The following is a 27,171-nucleotide window of genomic DNA, read 5'->3' as shown; positions in this document are numbered from 1 at the left end:
ACACTGGGTTCTCATTTCCACATAAGTTGCCGTCCGCTGCCTGTTGTCAGGCAAGATCCGTCCCTAGTAACATAGTCTCGCAAGATGGCAAACCGGAAAATGCTCGCTGTGCCCCCCATAGTATTAGTGCTCCTCAAAGTCCCACCAATAGTAATTCCCTTCTATAGTGCCCTCAGTAGTAATACTGCCCCCTACAGAAATAATGCTCCTCAAGAGTGCCTCCATTAGTAGAATAGCCCTCCAGTATTTATACTGCCCTCACAGAACCCCCAGTATTTATACTGGCCCCCTGCAGTGCCCCCAGTATTTATATTCCCCCCCCCCCTTTAGTCTCCTCATAAATTATAATTCCTCAGCCCCTCCAATATACAGTCCCAACTCCCATGTAAATAACATCACCCCCTCCCCAGCCGCCTCCAACATGCAATCCCATGTAAACAACATCACCCTGCCACAGCCATCTTTAACATTCAATCCCATGTAAATAACATCCCTCTCTTTAGCCCTAACATACAGTCCCAGTAAAATAACCACAACCTCCAGCATTACTCTGGCTGTCACACCGAACCCCCTTCCCTTCACTTACCTCTCTATATGTAGCAGACCTCGCCACTGCTTTTTCCTAAGGACTTCTCTTCACTGCAGAGTGCCATCCTTTCCTGCACTGGTCACATGATGGTGACATCATCACAGGTCCTCAGCCACTGCCTTCAGCACTGATCACATGGACTGTGATGTCATCACAGGTCCTTCAGCTCTTCCAATGCATTAGATTTAATTGTATTGCCGCTCTGAAGACAGCAATACAGTTGTATCTATCTGGCAGGCAGTACATTTGGGAGCTGAGACAAAACATCTGGAGCCCAGGCATCGAATGTTTTAATCAGGAAACTCTTCTGCCTTTCTGTAAGCGTGATTTACTCCTCCTTATCTTTTCTGCGAGGTCGGGAGCTGAAAACATAGTGTGATGTAAAGAAATGTACATCAAAGCAATACAGTGATGGCAGATTTCACAGAAGTGATATGTTCCCTGCTTCTTAGGGAAATGCATCTAGCTGTGCAGCTGAAACAGTGAATAATATGTCCAAAAAATAAATTAGGGAGGTCCAAAAAAGCACAGCGATTATACAAACTTTATTGGAAACATTGTACATTTTTCAAGCCAGCACCTGGATCTGAATGCTTTTATATTAGCATGTAATTAAAAATGTTGTGTAACCACATATCCATACATCTGTATAAGTGCCACCTGCTGATTGTTCAGGGGCGTTGGGAGTTGGACCTCTACTTTGATCTTTTATTAAAGACTTATCCTGAGTACACGCTGGAGAAACCCTTTAAGGACCTCAGTATTTTGTCATGCTGCTTGTTACAAATAAGTCTATTAAACTACAACATCTGTGTGGTCGTGAGGAGCTGCCAAACACCTAATCTGCCAACCCAATGTCTGTCTAGATAACAATAATAATCTTTATGTATGTATCGCCAAAATATTCTGCAGCGTTTTACGATTACCCTGATTAGACCTGTAGAATCATCCACTGCTCCAGCACTGAGGCTCCTGTAGTCTCCTTCAGTCTGTTTACATCACTGCAGTGACAATATTGGTTGGAGCTCTGATGGCGGTATGTATATCACCTGACCATTGAGGCCTATGGTGGTCACGTGCTGTGGCATCACTGACGTCTTACATTGGCTGTAGGGTCATGTGAAGGTGTGACATACCATGAAAATGCCTTAACCTCACACATCTTTCGATCACTATAAAAAGAGAGAACACAAAATCTAAACTTTATTATCTCCTCCGATGTCTCGTCTTATTATCTCCAGTAATTGTATTTTACATGGGATTTTGTAGGATTTTACATAGTCTCCTCTTCTTTCCATTCAGGTTCCTGCAATATAGGATCCGCTCAGTGGATATCTTCTATATAAGATCCTTCTCCTGATTCACCCATCAAGGATGGATAGGGACAAGGACAAGATGGCAGAGAGCATAATAAATCTCACCCTAGAGATCCTCTTCTGGCTTACTGGAGAGGTTAGAGATTCTGATGATGTCACATTACATCGTCTTATCTATGTTACTAACAGATGGACATGACTGGAGAGGTGAGGTACTCTGGAGATGTATGGAGTGATATTTATTACTGTGTCTCTCCATAACAGGACTACACAGTAGTGAAGAAGACCTCTAGTGAGCGCTGTCAGGACCCTGTGTCTGAAGAATGGGGAAGAACCCTGAGCCCTATCACGGGGCCCCCACCTCACCTCCTGATACATGAGGAAATCAATACAAAGAAGATCCTAGAACTCACCAATAAGATGATTGAGCTGCTGACTGGAGAGGTGACACTACTGGGAATGCTGGGACATTATACAGGAACACTATGAAGGGATCTGAGTGATGACTGTATCATTGTGTTGTCAGGTTCCTATAAGGTGTCAGGATGTCGCCGTCTATTTCTCAATGGAGGAGTGTGAGTATTTAGAAGAACACAAAGATCTTTACAAGGACATCATGAAGGAGGATCACTGGCCTGTCACATCACCAGGTAATAGACTCGACTAAAGGCGTCCTCTCATTATCTTTATGCAAGAAATTGATTCAGTCACTGCATGTGTTTCCTACAGTAAAGAAAAGAGGAACACAGGAGAGATGTCCCAGTCCTCTTCTTCCACAGGATGGTTCAGAAGAACATCACAATGTCCCACAGGATGATCAGGTAGATAGAGATAAGGTCTCATGAAATGTCCCCTATGATCTGTAGAAGGCTGTGAAGATATTGTGTTTGGTCTTGTTTTATCCACCAGTATTATATGATTTATCCTTGTATAGCGAGTAAGGTGGAGATGTCAGGATTACAGCTGACCATAGATATTACATGTTGTCTGGATCTTCTCACAATTTTCTGCCTGTACAGACTTTTAAGATGGCCTCCTCTGTGAACTGCTGCAGATGTTTTGTGGTTGCACAAGAGTAGCACAACAGTTTGCCCTTTGTGATCAGCAGCAGTTCACAGAAACAGTTTTCTGAGAGGTCCTCGGCCGGGACCATGCAATACTACAAACGGTCAACCATAGTTGTGCTCGGATTGTCAGCTTGAACATGAACATCAGGAGATAAATGCATCATTATCTTCAATGGTTTTGTAGTCTAGGGTGGCAGTACCAAGGCCAGTTTTTACACAGGAAAAGGACCTCAGTTAGGAAGGAAGACTAATGAATCTTTTGATGCATGTGTCTTTACAGAGGAAGAGGTTCTAAGTCAGCTGTCTAAAATTAATACAAATAAGTAACAGGGGCCTGATGGGATACACCCAAAGCTATTAAAAGAGCTCAGCGGTGAACTAGAGGTGCAGTAGACATTGCTTATCTAGACTTTAGTAAGGCTTTTGATACTGTCCCACATAGAAGGCTTATCAATAAATTGCAGTCTTTGGGCTTGGACTCCCATATTGTTGAATGGATTAGGCAGTGGCTGAGGGACAGACAACAGAGGGTTGTAGTCAATGGAGTATATTCAGACCATGGTCTTGTTACCAGTGGAGTACCTCAGGGATCTGTTCTGGGACCCATATTGTTTAATATCTTATCAGCGAAATTGCAGAAGGCCTCGATGGTAAGGTGTGTCTTTTTGCTGATGACACAAAGATTTGTAACAGGGTTGATGTTCCTGGAGGGATACACCAAATGGAAAAGGATTTAGGAAAACTAGAGAAATGGTCAAAAATCTGGCAACTAAAATTTTATGTTGATAAGTGCAAGATAATGCACCTGGGGCGTAAAAACCCAAGAGCAGAATATAAAATCAGTGATACAGTCCTAACCTCAGTGTGGCGAAACCAACCTCGCCACTGGGCTTTGTTCACAAAGGACTTGAACTAACTTGAACTCCTGGTCTAATTCGTGCCATTTTGGGATGTTAAATGTCTGTGTATTGAAAAGGGTTGTGACATTGTATGTTTAAATGGTGATTTCTGTTCTGTTGTACCCACATGTGTATTGGTGATTTCCCTTTGTCTTGAGAGATAATTGGATTACTCCTCGGGTGTCTCCAGGGCCAAGAGGAGAAAACCATGATGCATTGTGGGGATGTATTGTCTCTGTGTATCCTGCAGTGCTGCATATCTGTCCTGTGTCACAGTCTTCATTCTGGTCCCCTAGGGGCGTGTCCACCAGATGGGGACGTGCATAAATACGGGCGGGTAGCCCTCAATAAAGTGTTCCTGTTTTACCCTTTCTCATGTTGAGGCTGATGTTTGGGTAACTTATCGATGCTGGGGATTGCTATACGCTGGGAGATTTGCTATACTCCCCTGGCTATAACTACTAGCTCTTTTAAGAGCTGTTCCTGCTCTCTGGTTTTAAGAGAGGTTCACCCACTGGAGCCTGGAGCCTTGTCGTAGGTCCAGGGTGTGTAGGAGACGGTGAGACCTCAACCAAGCTTCGGCGGTTCGTGGGGTCTGCAGTGCGTATGGTGTCAAGTGGAGTGCTTGGAGTCCTCGGAAAGCACTAGGAGCAACTATCAACGGAGGTGCCCGGTCGGGGTGCTAGGCGTTCCGTTACACTCAGTATCAGAGGAAAGGGATTTAGGGGTCATTATTTCAGAAAACTTAAAGGTAGGCAGACAATGTCATAGAGCAGCAGGAAATGCTAGCAGAATGCTTGGGTGTATAGGGAGAGGCATTACCAGTAGACAGAGGGAGGTGCTCATGCTGCTCTACAGAGCACTAGTGAGACCTCATTTGGAGTATTGTGCGCAGTACTGGAGACCATATCTCCAGAAGGATATTGATACTTTGGAGAGAGTTCAGAGAAGAGCTACTAAACTAGTACATGGATTGCAGGATAAAACTTACCAGGAAAGATTAAAGGACCTTAACATGTATAGCTTGGAAGAAAGACGAGACAGAGGGGATATGATAGAAACTGCTAAATACATAAAGGGAATCAACAAGGTAAAAGAGGAGAGAATATTTAAAAGAAGAAAAACTACTACAAGAGGACATAGTTTTAAATTAGAGGGGCAAAGGTTTAAAAGTAATATCAGGAAGTATAACATTTTAAGAGAGAGTAGTGGATGCATGGAATAGCCTTCCTGCAGAAGTGGTAGCTGCAAATACAGTGAAGGAGTTTAAGCATGCATGGGATAGGCATAAGGCCATCCTTCATATAAGATGGGGCTATTCATAGTATTCAGTATATTGGGCAGACTAGATGGGCCAAATGGTTCTTATCTACTGACACATTCTATGTTTCTATATCACGGATTCCATTCTAGCACATCTAGATACAAGTCACCCTTCTTACTTTCATAGAGTATAATATAATATTGGCAGTTGATTATTGGAAAAGCTATGTAGGATTATTTTCATCAGCACATAAATTTCTAACTCGCCAGCAGTTTTCTAAAGTTGCCCACACACACACTTCCATCAGGAGGTAGATTCTGTACGTCTGTCTGTCAGTAAGCACTATCCCGTGCCAGCGGTAGAATAGCGGTTCCCTGCCTAAAAAAGATGCCCATGAGCAAACCCTCCTACATGTTTCACCAGGGCGCTGGCTTCATCAGGGGAGTTTGGGTTGTGCTAAGGGGAAGCTCAAGGACCTGCCACATTTTATTGTAATCCTGCTCCTGGGTTTTGTTTTCCCAGCCAATAGTGAAGCCCCCCAGGGCCAGGGAACCATTGGAAAAGCAGTATAGGATTATTTTCATCAGCACTAATGTCAACTCTCCAGCAATTTTCTATATCCTCAGATGCATCCGTACATTTTATACCCTTTGATTATTATGGACACCTGTGATCTCCAGTCTGACCACCAGTCCGAGGCTTGCTGTCCTGTCAGACAGGAGATCAGTCTGTCCTGTGTGGCTGACGTCCTGTGAACTACAGGATTACAGCATCGTTTATCAGATCCCTCTGGAGAGCTCCCTCCACCAGCTACTCCTCCTTGTCTTCTCTATGTCCCTAAACATAGCATGCTGCTGAAGATCTCATTCCTACATTATCCAATAATCTGGGAAAGCAAATATTTAAACAATAAGTCCCTGAAATGATTACCTTCAGAATATTGATGAGCAAATCAAGGCTAAACTAATCAGATTCAGTAAGACCTCAGCAGTAGAGATGTCCCAAACTATTTGCCGGCGAACAGTTCCCGGCGTACATAGCTTGTTCGCCGCGGCGGGCGAACATATGCGATGTTCGGTCCGCCCCCTATACGTCATCATTGAGCAAACTTTGACCCTGTACCTCACAGTCAGCAGACACATTCCAGCCAATTGGCAGACCCTCCCTCCCAGACCCTCCCACCTCCTATCAAAAAGCAAGGACAGCATCCATCTTAGATTCATTATGAAGCTGCAGTGTCAAGAATTTGACTAAGTTGTAATCGCAATGCGAATTCAACTTAGAGCTGGGTTCCTTATGGTTATATTGCTAGAATATAACGAAGATTGAGAATATAGTGCTGTATTCGTTATATTTGTCAATTCTAGAAATACAACCATTAGGAATTCAGACCTAAGTTGTAATCGCAATGCGATTAATACAGGTTATATTAATCGCATTGCGAATTCAACTTACCACACTCTGCGTCTACTACGTAATTTTCCATGTGAGTTTTGCCATGGATCCCCCTCCGGCATGCCACAGTCCAGGTGTTAGTCCCCTTGAAACAACTTTTCCATCGCTATTGTGGCCAGAAAGAGTCCCTGTGGGTTTTAAAATTCGCCTGCCTATTGAAGTCTATGGCGGTTCGCGAACATTTGTGGAAATTCGCATTCGCCGTTCGCGAACTGAAGATTTTATGTTCGCGACATCACTACTCAGCAGTGGAGGAGATCTCTCTCCAGACCTAGGTTCTGATAGGAGTGTGTATGTTTGATCTGAACGTGCCTACTTTCCCTCTCTCCTTCCCCCACTTAGGGGTGTAAAAAAGGAGGAAGGGAAGACCTTAGGAGTGGACATTCTCCACTATGTATGACTGCTCACTAAAGCGAGTATTCGCAAAATCGAGCACTCATCTGCTATTTTGGAAGAATCCAATAGGTACCTGCAGCCAGACCACACAGATACCACTAGACTTGGGACATAACATAATAGTTACGGAAGGACCCCCATAGTTTTAATGGATCACACTTGTATTTCCTTTTAGCATAAATAGTAAAAGTTAGGTTTTATCTCAATAAGGGTGACCCTGTACAGGGACTATTTTTTGGGTTATCAATCCTCTCATTCATTTTTCGTCAAGATCCCCTCTACCGTGGAGGGCGAGTCCCTGCTACGGTCACATGTTTACAGTGTCATGCGGTCACATGGTATATGTGAGCTGCTTCAACTGTATCTATACCACGTGACTGCATGGAACTGGAAACATGTGACCGTAGCGGGGACGAGCGCTCCACTGCAGAGCCACCAAAATTAGTAATTTATTTAGCAATGGCCAATGGGTGACAGGTTTAGGGACTGGACCACATGATTTTTGTGTAGAATTTTCACAGGCAAGAGAACGGACACAGTTGAATGAAGTATATTAGTAAGTTAACATAAATATAAGGCCCTTCCAATAATGTGCAATTGTTCAGCATAGCAGCAGAATGCTATTTGGGTGCTGTGCTGGCAATAAGCCTATGTAGAAACTTGAGGTTTTGAAAAGAAGACCTGTAAGAAAAAAAAAAAAAAAAAGAAAAGCTATAACTATGCACTTGCACAGTCCATCTAAGTGAAAAAAAATAAAAGTTTAATTACTCTATAATTGAGCCTCTGTCTTTAAATTATAGAAAACACACTTGCAATTTTGCTAGTACCGTTTCATAATCTGTGTACAGAACCCCTGACTATTCAATTATAGGTCTCATAATATGTCTAGAAAATGGGAGAGTACAAAACGAAAGACCCATGCCTCGTCCTTAGAGACCCATGCCTCGTACTTAGAGACCCATGCCTCGTCCGTAAAAATTTGATTCAGCTGATGCGTCGATTTCACAAAATTTGCTTTGTGACGAATTACTCCGCCACAAAGCGCATTTTTTTTGGAAGTAGTGGGTGCAATGACGGGGAGCTGCGATAGCGCCGCCCTCATCATTGTACCCCTCAGATGCCGCATTCATACATGATCGCGGCATCTGAGTGATTTTAATTTAGTTTTTTATTGTTAATTTTATAAACTTACTGCCTTCATTTGCACGCGACAGGCTGGCCGCCGCTATCTTGCTTAAAGATCTCAGCCGAAATCCTATGCGGCGCGAGATTACGTCATCAAGCTGTCCTGCGTGATAACGTAATCTCGCGTCGCATGGGATTTCGGCCGAGATCTTCAAGCAAGATGTAGGCTGGCGGCCCTTCGAGCGCAAATTGAGGTGGTAAGTTTGAATTTTAGGATAAATCGATTTGTTGACACAAAGCACGAGGAAAGTCAGCTTCTAGGCTAATCGAATTTATCCTGAAATTTGGATCGAATTCCACTTCGTGGGATTCGATTCACTCATCTCTACTCGTCCTCCCAGAGTTAGAATGTGGGTGGTAGCAGCGGTATCAGTACCGGCCAGGAGTAGTAGTAGTTGGCCACAGTTCTCCCTGGCTCATGAAAAAGTGCTAAATTATTATTGAGGACAAAGAGGATGGGATTGTGGACTGGGGGAAGTATGGGGGGCATTACTATTACTGAAGGCACTGTCAGAGGTATTAGTAAAGAGGACTTTTCAATACTCCTGACATGCCTGTTTCAATAGCTTCATGCATTCCCCATGTAATCACAGTTCTGGAGAATCTATTCTTATGGCTTTATGATGTGTCATTCCTTTATTATTTCTACTATGTTATGAATAAATTGGTTTTAGCCTTCAGTAAGGGTACAGAGGGGCGGTAACCAGTTGGGGGGGGGGGGGTGTACCTGCATCGTTTGACTCTATCCAATCAGTATTGCCATTTTTAGACTGAGCAGGTACACACCCTAAACTGGTGACCACCCCTCTGTACCCTTACTGAAGAGTAATACCAATTCATTCATAACTTCTAGCAGGAATAATAAAGGAATGACACAACATAGAGCCATAAGAATAGATTCTCCAGAATTTCTATTACATGGGGAATGCATGAAGCTATTAAAACAGGCATGTCAGGAGCGGTGACAGGTCCTCTTTAATACTGGTAACACAACCAGTACATTATTATTGCTGGGGACAAGTAGCTACTAGGACACTGTAGGGAGCCTTACAGTGTAGTGATCAGTGGCAGTGTACTAGAACCCATTCAGACATATAATGGGGAGGGTGGGGGCCCAATCCAAAGGTTGCTCAAGATGATCAGTTCTCCCCTCTTCTGTGTTCTCTCCTGTCCATACACTAAGAGCAGTAATAATCAGGAATAATCTAGTAGTCATAGATAATCAGTTCTCACCTCTCCTGTGTTCTCTCCAGTCCTTTTACTATAAACAGTGATAAGCAGGGTGTTCTAGTGGTGATAGATAATCAGTTCTCACCTCTCCTGTGTTCTCTCCAGTCCCTTATACTAGGTACAGTATCTTCATGCCTGCAGTCATCCCAAAACTGGTAGACAGAACAGGAAGACAGTATTAAAGGGTTTGTTCAGGAATAGGTACCTTTTTACATGTGTCCGCAGCCTCTACTATGGAAAGAGTCATACGTACCTGCTACCCTTAGCTCCAGTTATGTGTGCCAGCTCCTGTGTGTCCATCTTCCAGTAAATGTTTGCTTCCTCGCCGGCACAGGCATAATCACCTGCTTTACTGCAGCCAGTGACTGGCTCTAGTGGTGATGTGTTTCTTGTGGACATGTTACCCCTGAATCCAGTCATTGGCTGCAGCAGAGCAGATGATTATGCCCATTCCGAGGAGGTAAACAAGCCATGGACCGAAAGAACTTTGGCTTACCGGCTTCACAGTCCTGGGGCGGCCAGCAAGGGCGACAGGTGCACAAACAATGTAATGGTATATACATACAATGTAATGTTAGGGATGGAATATAAGGGCTACTCTCCCTGCATTGCAAACTGGTTGGAATAACAAAGCAATCAGATTGGATTTATACAGGAGACCTGCAGATATTTGGGTCAGATAACTCCTGCTGTCTGGTCATTTTTGGTTGTCTTTTCAGGTCATATAAAACCTTCTACGTGACTTTTCCAACCGTCTGATGACTTCTACAATGTTTATTTCACAGCTTGTGGATCCAGGTGAAGATCTAACCAATATTAATCCTACAGAGACATATGTGAGGGGTGATGAGCAGAGTACAGAGGATATTCCTACAGATAACCGCCCAGGTGAGTAGTGACCACTAAGTAAAGCAGAGAAGACTCACAGATTCTACTCCTTCACTGGATGATACCATTTTATGTTACATTTTTAGGTTCTGTCTTCTTTCTGTTTTTTCAGCGTTATATTCACTGATTCAGCTAAAATTCTAATTAAATAAGGATGGAAATGTGACAGCGTTATAGGTGATATACAGTATGTATATGATGTATATAGTCCTTCCTCAGGAGAGGTAATTAATATCAGATCGGCAGCCTTGTCGGTCAGATGTATGGAGAGGACACAGTGCTCTGTGCGCTCTTAGGCCTCTTTCTGGCCATGCAACGTGACTTTCATCGGTCAAATGGCACAGATTAGTCCTATTCGAGTGAATGGGTCTGAGCTGCAATGCCAAGCACAGCTACTATTAAACAGACGGCGCTGTGTTTGGTAAGCTCTGAGGAGGCTTTGTATTAACTGGACCTCCGGTGAGCACTGAGGCTTCCTCAGACAGCTGATTGGTGGGGGTGCAGGGACCGACCTCTGCTGATCTCATATTGATGACTTATGCTGAGGAAAATCTTGGAGAACCCCTTTAATGATGAAAAACGTAAACAAAATATGCAAAACATGTCACTTTATTCAGTATTGAGTATGAGAGCCACGTGCATAAATACATTCATTTACACGCCTTGGCATCCTACCAATGAGGTTATTAATGATTGTCTGAGGAATGTTCTGCCATGCTGAATGCATTTGGGCAAGCAAATCATCAAGATCTGCTGCTGGTACCTACAGTATCTCACGAAAGTCAGTCCACCCCTCACACTTTTGTAAATATTTGATTATATCTTTTCATGGAACAACCCATGTCCGTGTACAGCGAGTATAACGGTGTAAATTTGGTGTGCCCTCGAAATAACTCAACACACAGCCACTAATGTCTAAACCGCTGGCAACAAACGTGATTACACCCCTAAGTGAGAATGGCCAAATTGTGCCCAAAGTGTCAATATTTTGTGTGGCCACAATTATTTTCCAGCAGGGCCTTAACTCTCTTGGGCATAGAGTTCACTAAAGCTTCACATGTTGCCACTTCAATCCTCTTCCACTTCTCCATGACGACATACGTCTATTTTGAAAAGACAACCTCTGGATATAAAGATGTGCATGTGCACTCAGCTTCTTTGGTCGACAATGGCGAGGCCTGTTCTGAGTGGAACCTGTCTTCTTAAACCAGTGTATGGTCTTGGCCAACGTGCTGCAGCTCAGTTTCAAGGTGTTGGCAATCATTTTATAGCCCAGGCCATCATTATGTAGAGCATCAATTCTTTTTTTCAGATCCTCAGAGATTTCTTTGCCATGAGGTGCCATGTTGAACTTCCAGAATGAGCTCGTGTAAGAGTGGAACCGGTCGTCTTAAACCGCTGTATGGTCTTGGCCACCATGCTGCAGCTTGCAATTGCTGATTATCTGGTACCCTACACCAGGGGCTTATCCACGTCCTCCTCAATGGACATCCTCCTATCCCAAACAAAAACAGAGCAGATTGTTGCTTCCGCTTCTTCTACCTCCTTTTCGTTGTGCAAACTGAAACATTGCCATGTTGTCTTAAAGCTGATGAGCTTGGGCGAGAGAAGCTACATAGATCAGTTGGTAATCTGCAGCAAGTTTCCTTCTGGATTTCTCGCAGTTGGTGACAATGGCAGGAACATTGTGGCTGCAATTCATTTGGTGGAAATAGCACATGTTCCCTGCATGGCACACATCATAAATTTATGGTGCATCAATTTCTTTAAAAAACATGGCTTGCAAAAGGTGTTGGTCATATCCAGGGGACTGTCCAGCCATTCTTATGTGGCTAAAAAGGCCCTTCTGAACGTGAAGTGACAAAATGGTCTGCCTTTGCATCATTTGAATTCCACCTTACATACGCTGAAGCGTTGCTATGAGCAGCGTAAATAGATTAAAGATTTACATGTGCTGCTTTATCTGAATGACGGATGGAGAAGTGTCCCAGACGTTATGCGGATAGCAGAGGAATTTGGTAGAGTTGCTGGATATGAGATAAACTGGACAAAATCTGTTCTCTTCCCCCTGAATCGGGTGCCTCCCTTGAATAATCTTAGGGTTAGAATTATTGCTCCAACAGACCACTTAGACTATTTAGGGATAAAAATTAGTAATACCATCAGGGACTATAATACACTGCGTGCAGAATTATTAGGCAAATGAGTATTTTGACCACATCATCCTCTTTATGCATGTTGTCTTACTCCAAGCTGTATAGGCTCGAAAGCCTACTACCAATTAAGCATATTAGGTGATGTGCATCTCTGTAATGAGAAGGGGTGTGGTCTAATGACATCAACACCCTATATTAGGTGTGCATAATTATTAGGCAACTTCCTTTCCTTTGGCAAAATGGGTCAAAAGAAGGACTTGACAGGCTCAGAAAAGTCAAAAATAGTGAGATATCTTGCAGAGGAATGCAGCACTCTTAAAATTGCAAAGCTTCTGAAGCGTGATCATCGAACAATCAAGCGTTTCATTCAAAATAGTCAACAGAGTCGCAAGAAGCGTGTGGAAAAACCAAGGCGCAAAATAACTGCCCATGAACTGAGAAAAGTCAAGCGTGCAGCTGCCAAGATGCCACTTGCCACCAGTTTGGCCATATTTCAGAGCTGCAACATCACTGGAGTGCCCAAAAGCACAAGGTGTGCAATACTCAGAGACATGGCCAAGGTAAGAAAGGCTGAAAGACGACCACCACTGAACAAGACACACAAGCTGAAACGTCAAGACTGGGCCAAGAAATATCTCAAGACTGATTTTTCTAAGGTTTTATGGACTGATGAAATGAGAGAGTTTTGATGGGCCAGATGGATGGGCCCATGGCTGGATTGGTAAAGGGCAGAGAGCTCCAGTCCGACTCATACGCTAGCAAGGTGGAGGTGGAGTACTGGTTTGGGCTGGTATCATCAAAGATGAGCTTGTGGGGCCTTTTCGGGTTGAGGATGGAGTCAAGCTCAACTCCCAGTCCTACTGCCAGTTTCTGGAAGACACCTTCTTCAAGCAGTGGTACAGGAAGAAGTCTGCATCCTTCAAGAAAAACATGATTTACATGCAGGACAATGCTCCATCACACGCGTCCAAGTACTCCACAGCGTGGCTGGCAAGAAAGGGTATAAAAGAAGAAAATCTAATGACATGGCCTCCTTGTTCACCTGATCTGAACCCCATTGAGAACCTGTGGTCCATCATCAAATGTGAGATTTACAAGGAGGGAAAACAGTACACCTCTCTGAACAGTGTCTGGGAGGCTGTGGTTGCTGCTGCACGCAATGTTGATGGTGAGCAGATCAAAACACTGACAGAATCCATGGATGGCAGGCTTTTGAGTGTCCTTGCAAAGAAAGGTGGCTATATTGGTCACTGATTTATTTTTGTTTTGTTTTTGAATGTCAGAAATGTATATTTGTGAATGTTGAGATGTTATATTGGTTTCACTGGTAAAAATAAATAATTGAAATGGGTATATATGTGTTTTTTGTTAAGTTGCCTAATAATTATGCACAGTAATAGTCACCTGCACACACAGACATCCCCCTAAAATAGCTAAAACTAAAAACAAACTAAAAACTACTTCCAAAAATATTCAGCTTTGATATTAATGAGTTTTTTGGGTTCATTGAGAACATGGTTGTTGTTCAATAATAAAATTAATCCTCAAAAATACAACTTGCCTAATAATTCTGCACTCCCTGTATACTAAATATCACCCCTCTAGTCGGGAAAATAAGGGGAAAAATAAGGGTATGGCAGAAACTTCCGCTTTCACAGATTAATAGGATCGCTTTGATTAAAATGGTTCTGTTGCCTTGGATACTGTACACGGTTAGTTCCTGCCCTGCCTGGATTGAGGATAGTGTTTTTAATTTGATTGATCGATTGATAAATGACTTGATATGGGGCAGAAAAAGGGTCCGTATTAAGCTACAATACTTGCGAATGGCTGCAAGTGATGGCGGCCTAGGCCTGCCCCATTTTCAAATCTACTACTTGTGCTCACAACTACAGTGTTGCGTCAATACCGGGGATGGAGTATTATTATCCCATATTTCAGGGCAATGTCAACAGCATACCTATAATATATATAGTATATTGGAATCCGGGCTTCTGGAGCGTGCAGATATTTGTTGCCCCATAGGGGCCGCGCTACAGAAGACCTGGAACAAAATCAAGGTACTTATCCAGGCCCCCCAAATTCTGGATTTCTCCCCGCTATGGGATAACCCTGCGTTAACAGAATTTCTGATACTCAACGAAAATGATTATTGGACTCGAAGAGGTATCACGGTTTTTTCACATATATACACGAAAGGGAAAATTAAATTAATAGGGGAACTGTTTCAACAGACACCAATAACTGCATTAGAACAATACAGATACTTTCAAGTACAACACGCATTAGCATGCACGCTTAAAAATATACCCTCTATAGCAGCCACTCAGAGGTTTTTATTATTTTGTTACAATATAGTCGGGAATAAAGTTAAGATTTCACTAATATATAGGAGATTTATTGAGGAACTAAGTATAGTCACTAAATTTAAAAGTGTAGATAAATGGAAGGTGGATATAGGGGAATGTAACTCTTCACAATGGCGGGAAATATATCAAAATATCAAGAAGGCTTCGCCTTCAAAAGAACACCGGATGACACAATTTAAAATAATACACCGTTTATATGTTACCCCGAGTCTCTTATCTAAAATGTATAGTAACAAGGGACAAGAATTCAGTTGCTTGAAATGCTCCCTGGTAGCCGCAGGGTTAGTACATATGCTGTGGGACTGCCCAGTTATTAAGCTCTTCGGGGCAGTATATTCCAGGCGATGGCGGTACAAAGTGGGAATAGCCCCCCCCTTACTATCCAAGTAGTGGTGCTTGGACTCCTCCCGGCTGAGTACAAAAAAAGATCTACCAAAAATGAACAGGCTTATTGGCTGAAGGGATTGTTATTGGCCAAGGTAATAATTATGAGACAATGGGTGAAAGACAGGTCGCCATCAATAAATGAATGGCAAAGCTCAATGACACGAATAACAGATTTTGAGGGCATGAAACGGCGCGGGGTGAGCTACGCCACAGAAATGGCGTATAGATAGGGGAAATGGCGAGAATGGAATACCCTGACTGGAACTGATGATCACCCACCCGCGGTGGCTATGTCCTAATACCAAACAAATAAATTGTCGTGCATTCTTAAATAATTAATACCAACATAACATTCCATATTACATAGGATCTGATATTTTGAAGGTTTGAAAAATACCCAATAGAGGGGCATGAGCGCCCTAACGCCCCTCGTGGCGGCCGTACCAGGCCAGGTACGCTGGGTGGGGGGATGCACGGGGGGTTTTTGGAACTCAGGGGCAGGGATGGGTTTTGGTTTTGTTACATGTGACAGAGAAGTGATATTAATTGAGGGTACTTCGGGACTTAGATGCCTTTATATGTATATACGCTGTTTAGCATCGAAGCGATGCATTGCTTTAAATGTACCTGTTATATGTACCCATCCGCTGTGACCAGATAACCTTTTTTACATTGGTTTTATTAAGAAAAACAATAAAGATACTTAAAAAAAAAATAAAAAATTTACATGATGCATGAGACCACCACAGCAGAGCATATGTTATTTTGAGCGCAGGCAGTGGTAGCTCATCAGGGCCTTGTGTAGCATACTCAACCCTTTCGAAGAGGCCACCAGAGTAGGGACAAGCATTACCATGACATCACCCTGATATTTATATTTGAACAAATGGTCATGCTGATGCAACAAGGACTAGAGGAAGAACAACAACCTCCACAGCTTGCTGGGGATCCTGTAACTGATAGGAACCTGAACGGATGAAATCGCATAAAGGAGGAAGTGGAGGAGGAGAAGTTTGTGGTACAGGGAGACAGTTTTCCTAGGCACAGCTAGGGAAGGAGGATGGTGCTCGGTATGATAGATATGGTGCTGCTAATGATGATGATGATGACGACAATGACATTGGCCATGACCAACCATTGCAGAGGGGTCTTAAAGAACTGGGTCCTCAGGCATGCTGGTGAGCATGACAAACTGCATGCTTGGTTGCCTACATGCTGCCAAGCATATGGTTAGCATCAAGCAAAGTGATGACTACTGGATAGCCATACTTTTAGATCATTGCAATCAAAGCAAAAAGGGGAGAATGTTTTACTGATGCCTGTCACCTGCATTTCTGTCCAGGAGTCCCATCTCCAACCTGGCTGAGTCAGAGACCTCCCGCCCTCTCTGGTGGTGCTACCCGTACAATAAGTCTCAGAAGGCGCAGCAGCCAATTTAGTTTTCTTAATGTGATGGAAGTTTTTTTACGTGCTGTGCCAACCTGACGCATATCAGCAAAAGCACATAGCCTGTCCCCTGACTCCATGGACTTCTGGGAGGGAGATTGGAACAGTGTCTGGAACTGGCCCAGTTTGATATGTGTACTGTCTTGTCCAGCCTCCAGTGCAGGGTATTCAGTGTGGCAGGTGGCATAGTCACACACCTCCAGGTGATGCCAAGGAGTAGATCTGCCAGAGAGTCATACACAGATTATCAGGCCAATGGGAGCAGGTTCGAATTTGGTCGAATGTATTTGTTCCCTCTTCTGACTGATTCTTCAGAATTACACCTGAAATAAATTTCAAGAAATTGGTTCCTCTCTAGTGATATACTTTTCATAATCTTTGTATATATGAATCACAAGCACTTAAAGCAGTTGTCTGATCCGAGAAATTTGGGTCTTATAGGTGCAGGACCAACCGCTGGGATCCGCACCTTTATCGAGAACCGAGCGGGCCAAAGTGGTGTCTGGAGGACTCCGGTCCGGCCACCATCAAGCGCTGTCCCCATAGAAGTGAATAGGAGCACACCGCGCATGACCCGCCACTGTTCCCATTTACTTCTATGGGCCTGACTGAAATTGCCAAGCCAGGGCTCGGCTATTTTTGTCGGCTCCATACAAATGAAAGAAGGGCGCCTGCTCAAGCACAGTGCATCCTCCACCACTTTTGAGGCTCCATTTAGGAGATGGGTGCGGGTCCCTGCGGTGGGACCCGCACCTACCAGACAATAGTTGCATATCCTAGCAAATTGCCCCCATTGTCTCAGATGAGACAACCCCTTTAATATAAATGCATGGAAAAAGGAAGATGTCATGGGGTGGGCCGTGCAGTTTGTGTACTTGACAGTGACAGGACTGAGATTTGGAGAGACCTCGGTGTGCACAGTGTCCTAGCTGCAGTGATAATGTTCGGGTCACAGGATTATTCTTTGGCGCTATATGTAGTTTGTGTAATCGGGAAAGGCTGCAGGATAAGGCTACATTCACACAACAGTGAAAAACGGCACACAGCTGTTTTTAGAATAAATTAAACTCAATAGAGCTGTTCACGTGGCCATTTTTTTTATTTTATTTTTTAAGGCCAGTCAATTGTGGTTTTGAAAAATGGGCCATGTCCTATTTGTGGCCGTTCTCACGTCCGTCAGATGGACCCCATTTAAATTAATGGTGGTGACTTTAATGGTCATTTAGACAGGAGTGCATCCATGTAATGGCTGTTTACAATGGGTACACTAGTGGAAAATGGCCTTTTAGGGGTCAAAATAAAAACTAATTGCCTTATCCGCTTGCACACACAAGGCAGTCTCTCTTGGTGCTGAAGGACCTGTGCTACCAACGTGATGACATCACCATGCTCTCCCAGCATTATTGACATCATCCCATTGAGAGTGTAGGTCCTTTAGCACCAAATGAAGCACGGCTGTCTCTGCGCGTGCAAGTGGATGAGAGGAGGAATTTTTTTTTCCCCATAAAAACAAAACCCTGCACATTATTATCCTTATTAATTATTACTGATGGGGAGCACCCTTGGGAACATTATCACTAACTGGGGCCACTATGGGGGACATTATGTATACTGCAGGGATTGGTAATTAAATAAAAAAAAAGCTAATAAAAATCATCTAAATCATCCTCAAATTATGGTGGTTGAAAATGGATGCAAAACGTCCAGATGACCAAGAAAGAGATGGTTGATAAATGGCCATGAAAAACTGAATGTGGCTTTTTTTTCGCTGTTGTGTGAATGTAGCCTTAAAGGGACACTGACAGACCAAATCAGCATATATAGTTAGATATATGACATTGCAGGTCTTATAGAGTCTTTTAAAAGCATATAAGTATCCCCCCTGTCCACCTTATAAAGAGCGAAATATAAAGTTTTATAACCTGCTTGTCCGGTCACTAATCTGCCCAAGGGGCGGCGTTTCATGTGAAAATGCGCCCAGCCAGCCTTCCCAACTGCCGTTCTGAAGCCCCGCCCAGCTCATCAATATTCACTTCGCTGGTCGGCGGCTAGAACTCTCCCCAGTCCCGATCCTGCGCATGGGCAATTCAATTGTCTGGGCATCGTTCATGCCCAATCTTCTGCGCCTGCGCCCTGCCGTGGTTAGATCGCGCCTGCGTACACACACAGCCTGCCTGCGTCTTCGAGGCAGCTGCAGCCTCAGCCTCAGCCATGCACTGTTCAGAGCAGCGCTTCAGAGTGCTGCTCACTCACATCGTCAAAGGGGTTAATTATAGACAATTGAATTGCCCATGCGCAGGATCGGGACTGGGGAGAGTTCTAGCCGCCGCCCAGCGAAGTGAATATTGATGAGCTGGGCGGGGCTTCAGAACGGCAGTTGGGAAGGCTGGCTGGGCGCATTTTCACATGAAACGCCGCCCCTTGGGCAGATTAGTGACCGGACAAGCAGGTTATAAAACTTTATATTTCGCTCTTTATAAGGTGGACAGGGGGGATACTTATATGCTTTTAAAAGACTGTATAAGACCTGTAATGTCATATATCTAACTATATATGCTGATTTGGCCTGTCAGTGTCCCTTTAAGAGCTAATACAAAAAGGTCTCACCACTGAACACCAGATATTTCCTACCTGCCTGTGAATAAAGACCCCAAGACATCCTGACCCAGGTGACTAACTCTGCATAATTATATCTCAAGGAAAAGAACATGTTGAGCAGCTCCCCAATGGTCAGTGACAGTTTCCTGTGCTTCCTACTGGCCGTTCTCCTCTCCTCTCTTCCTCCGAGTCCAGCTGCTGTATCTGTCATCCATTTTAGCCAAGGTCTCATTCTGCGGCCTGCACTCTGCCCAGCAGCAGCTGTGATACAGTGATGTCATTGTCTCTGCTGGGCTGAGAGGGAGAGCGCACAGACCTGAGATAATCCCCCGGCCTCTGCGCTCTCCTCAGGTCAGCAGGAGAGATGACATCATCACGCCTGCTGCTGGGAAGTGCATGATGTGCTCGGTATTACTTTTATTAATTTTATTCATAGTTTAGGAGCTTCACTGATGTAAAGAGGACACTAAGGGACAACACTACTGCAGGAGGTGCACTAAGGGGCATAACTACTGCAGGGGGACACAAAGGGGACATAACTACTGTGTGGACATTCTACTGAGTGGGGCACGTAGGGAGCATCAGTACTGTGAAGAGGGCACTAAGGAGGAATTTCACTGTAAAAGGGACACTGAGGGGAGATAACTATTGTGTGGGGCACTAAGAGGGCATTCAGCGCCTCTTGTCTAGCACTAGGAAATGTTTTATTTATAAATGACTGGGTGGGGGTTGCATGCAAGTTGCTCAAGGTGGGGGCCAACCATTTCTAGCTATGCCCCTCGGTCTACTATTAGATTGTGATCTGTTTGGACACCACTGTTTTAGTCATTTCATACTTGAATTTTTTATATGGAAATGTTATAAAATTTCAATATAATTTTATGGTATATTATTCATCAATAATAAAATGTGTTTTATTCTTGGCAGATGACTGTACCAGGAACTCAGAGAAACATCTGGTATCTTCAGATTTTGAAGTAGATGATTGTGGTATCACACGAGATGCATTTGAAGAGCATGCCAATATGCAAGATATACCCTCATCCAATCACAGTCACAATGCATCATTTGATTCTTTTAAACACGTCCAATCTTCTGATTCATCACAGACTGTAACACAGAATAAAAGTCATAGAAGAGGTGCTAAACATCAAACGGCTCATTTAAGAGGGGAGCCATTTTCATGTTCAGAATGTGGAAAATGTTTTAGATTTAAATCTGAGATTGTTATACATCAGAGAACTCACACAGGGGAGAAGCCATTTTCATGTTCAGAATGTGGGAAATGTTTTCACCAATCATCACATCTTTTTATACATCAGAAAATTCACACAGGGGAGAAGCCATATTCATGTTCAGAATGTGTGAAATGTTTTAACCGTAAATCAGATCTTGTTAGACATCAGAGAATTCACACAGGGGAAAAGCCATTTTTATGTTCAGAATGTGGGAAATGTTTTAAGAGCAAATCAGATCTTGTTAGACATCAGAGAAATCACACAGGGGAGAAGCCATTTTCATGTTCAGAATGTGGGAAATGTTTTAACCGTAAATCAGATCTTGTTAGACATCAGAGAAATCACACAGGGGAGAAGCCATTTTCATGTTCAGAATGTGGGAAATGTTTTAACCGTAAATCAGCTCTTGATACACATCAGAGAAATCACACAGGGGAAAAGCCATTTTCATGTTCAGAATGTGGGAAATGTTTTAAGCTGAAATCAGAACTTATTTATCAGAGAATTCACAAAGGGGAGAAGCCATATTCATGTTCAGAATGTGGGTAATGTTTTAAGAAAATAATCATAGTTAGACATCAAAATTCTCACATATAAAAGAAGCCATCTTCATGCTTAATCCTTTAGTGACCACCAATATGTGTTTTTTTTTTTTTTGGTCACTGGCTTTATTCCTTCAAATACTCCTTTTACAGGGAGATAAAACAGCGCCTTGCTTTCAATTACCAGAGGTGGCCGAGGGCTTGGAGAGATGATTAGGACCACTTAAAAATAAATGGGCATTACATGAAATTTGGGCTTGTCAGGAAACTGTCAGCTCTGGTCTTACTGGGCACATTTTATCAGTAATGTGAAAGTTCTCCCAAAAGTGACCCAGGCTAAGATTGCCTCATTACTTAGAAGCCATTACTCGCCCTCCTAAAGGTATACCATCTTTTTTTTTTTTCTTTTTTTTTTACTCGTTTTATTGAAGCATAACAAGTAAGGCATGGCATAGGTACATACTGATCAACATCGTATCAAATAATGTAGCATTTACATAAAGTAAAATCCAGTGTATATTCCTTGTATAAAACATTATACATAAATGTGAGTGCAGCTTTATCCTATAACCTCTATTCAATAAAGTAAATAAATGTATTCATTGAAGTTTTCTCCTATTTGTGCCAGATATCAAGTAGGTGGTCCTTTTGTATACATGTGAAAATTAGATAACGTCAATGGTGATGAGCACCAACTTCCTCATATTTTCTAGAATTTTTCAGGGCATTTCCTATTTTGAAATATTATATTCTCTAAAGAAGTGACCTGGTTTACCAAAGGCTTCCACTGACTCACCATAGGTGGTCTATTTGCCATCCATCTGAGCGCTATTGCTTTCCTAGGCTTCCCTCAGAAAAATACTATTGTGGTGCGTCCATATCTCGTCCTCCAATATCCCTAGTATGCATATTTTGGGGCATACCGACAATGGATTTGGGACCATGGTGGACAAAACATTTTATAATTTCTTATCAATAGTATGTAATGTAGCTGCAGTCCCATATCATGTGCCAAAAATCAGCGTTTGCTCGTGCACATCGATGACATCTGTTATGAGGCAGTCTGCTCATTTTGTATAGTCTGGTAGGGGTCAGATAGCTCCTATGTAGCATAAATAGCTGTGTTAATCTATTGTTAAGCAATACAGATAAAACTGATACAGGCAAGATGCTTTAAAGCAGTGATCTGAGTTTATTAGGTTACAGATAAATCTTATATCAGAATTTTACTAGCAGACATCCGGCAGCTGTGGGCGTTACATAGCTCAAGTAAAAACCACAAAACACAGTGAAACGAAACAGCTACATATAAGCGAGGCATCTTCTTATCGTACACAGGAGGTGGAACTAGAACACCAGAAGCTAGCATTTCTGAGAAGAGAGAAGGGGGGGGGGGGGTCAACTGCTCCCCCGCACCTGCACTTTAGCTGACTCTTACTTAACTCTGGTTCAGGGGAGGAATAAAATGGAGTTCTATCTCCCACAGCGCCATTTACCAGGTGATGGACCCTGCAAAAAGATTGCTCCTACCCCCATCTTGGACGTGTCAACTTCCACAATGAAAGGTTGTGATACGTCCAGCTGCACCAATATAGGGGCAGAAGCGAAGCACTCCTTAACCGCAGAAAAGGCAAATAGTGTCCCTGAATCTTATAGTGTCCTCCAAAAATAATTGTGCTAAGCCGATACTGTACCAGGGTGCCTCCCAAAAGTCCCGCCAATAGTAATAATTTTCTGGCAGAGTGCACTATGTGGTAACAGTGCACCCAATAGTAATAATGTCCCTCATTTTGCCCCTAGAAGTAATAATGCCCCATAGTGCCCTCATTAGTAATAAACCCCTATAATGTGTGTCTATATAAAAAATACCCCATTATAAACCTCTTGTGCCAGTAAAAAAAATGCCCCTTATGTGCCAGTACAAAAATGCTCTCTTATAATGTACATATGTCAGTACAAAAACCAACCCCCTTTAAGTGCCCACAGTACAACGAATGTTCCCATAATGTCCCACTTACAATGCGTGCAAGTACAAAAAATACTCCTTTTTATGGCCACAATGTCCCCATAGTGCTTTCTCAAATTACTAAATAATGACCCCGACCCCATTGTGGCCAAACACCATGCTGCTAAATAAAAATAATAAACTCAAAAATTTACCTCCATTCTGCTGTCAGTGATGCAGTGCAAGACACGAACCTCTTCTAGTCTGTGCCCTGAGCTCTATGCAGCATGATAATGACACCGGCCTCTGACAGGTTACAGGAACTAGGACTAAAGCCTATTAGAGAAAAAGGTGGGCTAGGGAGACATCATTCCCATTAAAGGGAACCTGTCCCCAGTTTTATGGTGTCTTAACTAAGGGCAACATAAATAAGTGACTGATTGTCTTAGCACAATGCTGGGTCACTTTCTTTAATTGACCCAGTCAATCTGCCAACATCTTGTATTGAAAAGCTCCAGCTGATAATGATGAGTCATGAATATTTATGAGCTCCTGACTCTCCCCCCTACCTGCTGCTGATTGACAGTTTTTTCCCATATGACTCAGCAGCAGGTGGGCAGGGGAGTGGCTATAGCGCTGAATTAAATATACGCTGGTGTGCTGTCTTCACTATTGCATAGTCTGTTCATTTGTGTGCCTTCAACACCATCTAGTGACCTTTATCTGTAAGTGCATCTTTTGCCTTGTTAAGTTATGCATATTCATTAGGTCACCTGACTTCCTGCTCAGTGCTTTCTGGGAAAGAGACAGGCTCCTGCTTCCTTTTCTCTTCACCTCATGGAAGGAGCAGCTACTCATTGTGTGTCTCTTACTAAAGCATCGTCTGTAAGGGATTAATTCATGTTTTTGTATTAGTTTTGTGTACACTGTACTGTATACTCAGTTCTTGTATGTTCATTTTCCTATAGTTTACCTTATCTACTGCCGGTTAATAAAAACCACAGACTACAGAAACAAGTCTCATCTTATTAACTAGTAGAATGGTGATATCTGCCTGTTGAACTGCATAGTTCAGGACAGCTGGAATTAATGACATCACACTGGACTCAAATCAGCTCAATGGCATGCGGCATCTTTGTGTGTATATTATGAAGTAACCATCTGTCACACCAGTAAGTGAATACATCTAAGGCACTTTTTAGTAGTTAATGATTGTATATAATTAGTTAGATTATAATCAAATATTCACATGACAGGTTCCCTTTAAAGCCTAGGATGGTCAATAGCAGTCACGTGCTGTTCATACTGGCATCACTGATGACGTCTTCTATAAGCTGTAGGGTCATGTGAAGGTGTGACATACTAAAAAATTTGCCTTGACCTCACCCATGTTTCGATCACTATAAAAAGAGAGAACACAACATCTACACTTTATTATCTTCTCCGATGTCTCCTATTATCTCCAGTTATTGTATTTTACATGGGATTTTGTAGGATTTTACACTGTCTAATCTTCTTTCCATTCAGGTTCCTACAATATAGGATCCGCTCAGTGGATATCTTCTATATAAGATCCTTCTCTTTATTGACCCAACAAGGATGGCTAGGGAAAGGGATAAGATGGAGGAGAGTATAATAAATCTCACCCTAGAGATCCTCTTCTGGCTTACTGGAGAGGTGAGAGATTCTGATGATGTCACATTACATCATCTTATCTATGTTACCGACCGATGGACATGACTGGAGAGGTGAGGGACTCTGGAGATGTATGGAGTGATATTTATTACTGTGTCTCTCCATAACCAGGACTACACAGTAGTGAAGAAGACCTCTAGTGAGCGCTGTCAGGACCCTGAGTCTGAAGGATGGGGAAGAACCCTGAGCCCAATCACGGAGCCTCCACCTCACCCCGTGATACATGAGGAAGTCAATAGAGAGAAGATCCTAGAACTCGCCAACAAGATGATTGAGCTGCTGACTGGAGAGGTGACGCTGCTGGGAATGCTGGGACATGAACGTTATGAAGGGATCTGGGTGATGACTGTATCATTGTGTTGTCAGGTTCCTATAAGGTGTCAGGATGTCACCGTCTATTTCTCCATGTAGGAGTGGGAGTATTTAGAAGGACACACAGATCAGTACAAGGACATCATGAGGATCACCGGCCCCTCACACCACCAGGTAATAGACATGACTAAATACACACGTCCTCTCATTAGCTGTATGTAAGGACTGAATTCAGTCACTGGATGTGTTTCCTACAGTTAAGAAAGAGAGAAGAACACCGGAGAGATGTCCCAGTCCTCTTCTTCCACAGGATGGCTCAGAAGAACATCACAATGTCCCACAGGATGATCAGGTAGATGGAGATAAGGTCTCATGAAATGTTCCCTATTATCTGTAGAAGGCTGTGAAGATCTTGTGCTCAGTCTTGTTTTATCCACCAGTATTATATGTTTTATCCTTGTATAATGAGAAAGGGGGAGATGGCAGGATTACAGCTGACCATAGACATTACATGTTGTCTGGATCTTCTCACAATTTTCTGCCTGTACAGACTTTTAAGATGGCCTCCTCTGTGAACTGCTGCAGATGTTTTGTGGTTGCACAAGAGTAGCACAACAGTTTGCCCTGGGGCCCTTAGAACTCTAGTTAATCTACTGTGTCCTTTATACTATAATCACTAGTAAGCAGGGTGTTCTAGTGGTGATAGATAATTAGTTCTCACCTATCCTGTGTTCTCCCCTGTCCCTTATACTAGGTACAGTATCTTCATGCCTGCAGTCCCAAAACTGGTAGACAGAATAGGAAGACAGCATTAAAGGGTTTGTTCAGGAATAAGTAACTTTTTACATGTGTCCGCAGCCTCTACTATGGAAAGAGTCATACGTACCTGCTACCCTCAGCTCCGGTTATGTGTCCCAGCTCCTGTGTGTCCAATTTCCAGTAAATGTTGTTTGCTTCCTCGCCGGCACAGGCATGGTCACATACTTTACTGCAGCCAGTGACTGGCTTTAGTGGTGATGTGTTTCTTGTGGACATGTTACCCCTGAATCCAGTCATTGGCTGCAGCAGAGCAGATGATTATGCCCCTTCCGAGGAGGTAAACAAGCCATGGACCGAAAGAACTTTGGCTTACTGGCTGCACAGCCCTGGGGCGGCCAGCAAGGGCGACAGGTGCACAAACAATGTAATGGTATATACATACAATGTAATGTTAGGGAAGGAATATAAGGGCTACTCTCCCTGCATTGCAAACTGGTTGGAATAACAAAGCAATCAGATTGGATTTAGGCCCCTTGCAGACGAGCGTGTCCGGATTAGGTCCGGATGCGTTGCGCCTGCGATCAGGGAAAATCGTGCGAGTAGGTATGCAATTGCAGTCAGTTTTGAATGCAATTGCGTTCCAATGTTCAGTTTTTATCGCACTGGTGCAATTCGTTTTGCACGCGCGTGATAAACTGACTGTGGTACCCAGACCCGAACACGGACTTCTTTACTGAAGTTCGGGTTTGGGATCGGTGTTCTGTATATTTTATTATTTTCCATTATAACATGGTTATAATGGAAAATAATAGCATTCTTTAATTCAGAATGCTAAGTAAAAGATCCATTGTGGGGTTAAAAATTAAAAAAAAGTAACTCTCCTCATCCACTTGATTGCGCAGCCGGGCTCGTCTTCTTTCTTTCTTCTTCTTGCAGGACCTGGCTGGAAAGGGACCTTCAGTTGACGTCATCGCGCTCACCACGTTCTTCTATCGTCATTCAGCAGGACCTGTGCTGACGTGAGCACCTTTTACTAAGCATTCTGGATTAAAGAATGCTATTATTTTCCATTATAATTATGTTATAATGGAAAATAATAAAGTAAATGGGGTCCCAGGTAACTCATCCCTCGTCTCCTTAGCAACCATGCGTGAAAATCCCATTGCTTCCGCACTTGATTGCGGATGCTTGCGATTTTCGCGCATCCCTATTCATTTCTATGGGGCCTGAGTTGCGTGAAAAACGCAGAATATAGAACATGCTGAGATTTTCACGCAACGCACAAGTGATGCGTGAAAATCACCATTCATCTGAACAGCCTCATTGAAGTGAATGGGTCCGGATTCAGTGCAGGTGCAATGCGTTACGCATTGCACCCGCACGGAATTATCACCAGTGTGAAAGGGGCCTTATACAGGAGACCTGCAGATATTTG

The 27,171-nt window shown here is 43.1% G+C and overlaps 2 protein-coding genes across 2 annotated transcripts in view; both read left to right on the top strand.

Annotated features, from left to right (window-relative positions):
• The first annotated feature begins 1,750 nt into the window (after window positions 1-1,750).
• Window positions 1,751-27,171, top strand: part of LOC121005801 (zinc finger protein 850-like) — a 1,060,224-nt gene continuing 1,034,803 nt past the window's right edge. The window contains exons 1-4 of the mRNA XM_040438565.1: window positions 1,751-2,041; window positions 2,170-2,349; window positions 2,432-2,555; window positions 25,235-25,329. Coding sequence (XP_040294499.1) covers window positions 1,964-2,041; window positions 2,170-2,349; window positions 2,432-2,555; window positions 25,235-25,329 — 477 coding nt within the window. The 5' untranslated portion in view covers window positions 1,751-1,963. The remainder of the gene's footprint in view (window positions 2,042-2,169; window positions 2,350-2,431; window positions 2,556-25,234; window positions 25,330-27,171) is intronic.
• Window positions 24,561-25,090, top strand: LOC121004528 (gastrula zinc finger protein XlCGF53.1-like). The gene is made up of 3 exons (XM_040436810.1): window positions 24,561-24,647; window positions 24,777-24,956; window positions 25,032-25,090. Exons 1-3 carry the CDS (start codon window positions 24,570-24,572, stop codon window positions 25,074-25,076), a joined length of 303 nt encoding a protein of 100 aa, XP_040292744.1. The 5' UTR covers window positions 24,561-24,569; the 3' UTR covers window positions 25,077-25,090.

The sequence above is a fragment of the Bufo bufo genome, chromosome 6 (genome assembly GCF_905171765.1).
Source record: "Bufo bufo chromosome 6, aBufBuf1.1, whole genome shotgun sequence".
In the NCBI taxonomy this organism is placed as follows: Eukaryota; Metazoa; Chordata; class Amphibia; order Anura; family Bufonidae; genus Bufo; species Bufo bufo.
Note: the sequence above shows the minus strand (reverse complement) of the source record. Positions and strands in the feature narration are given on the sequence as shown.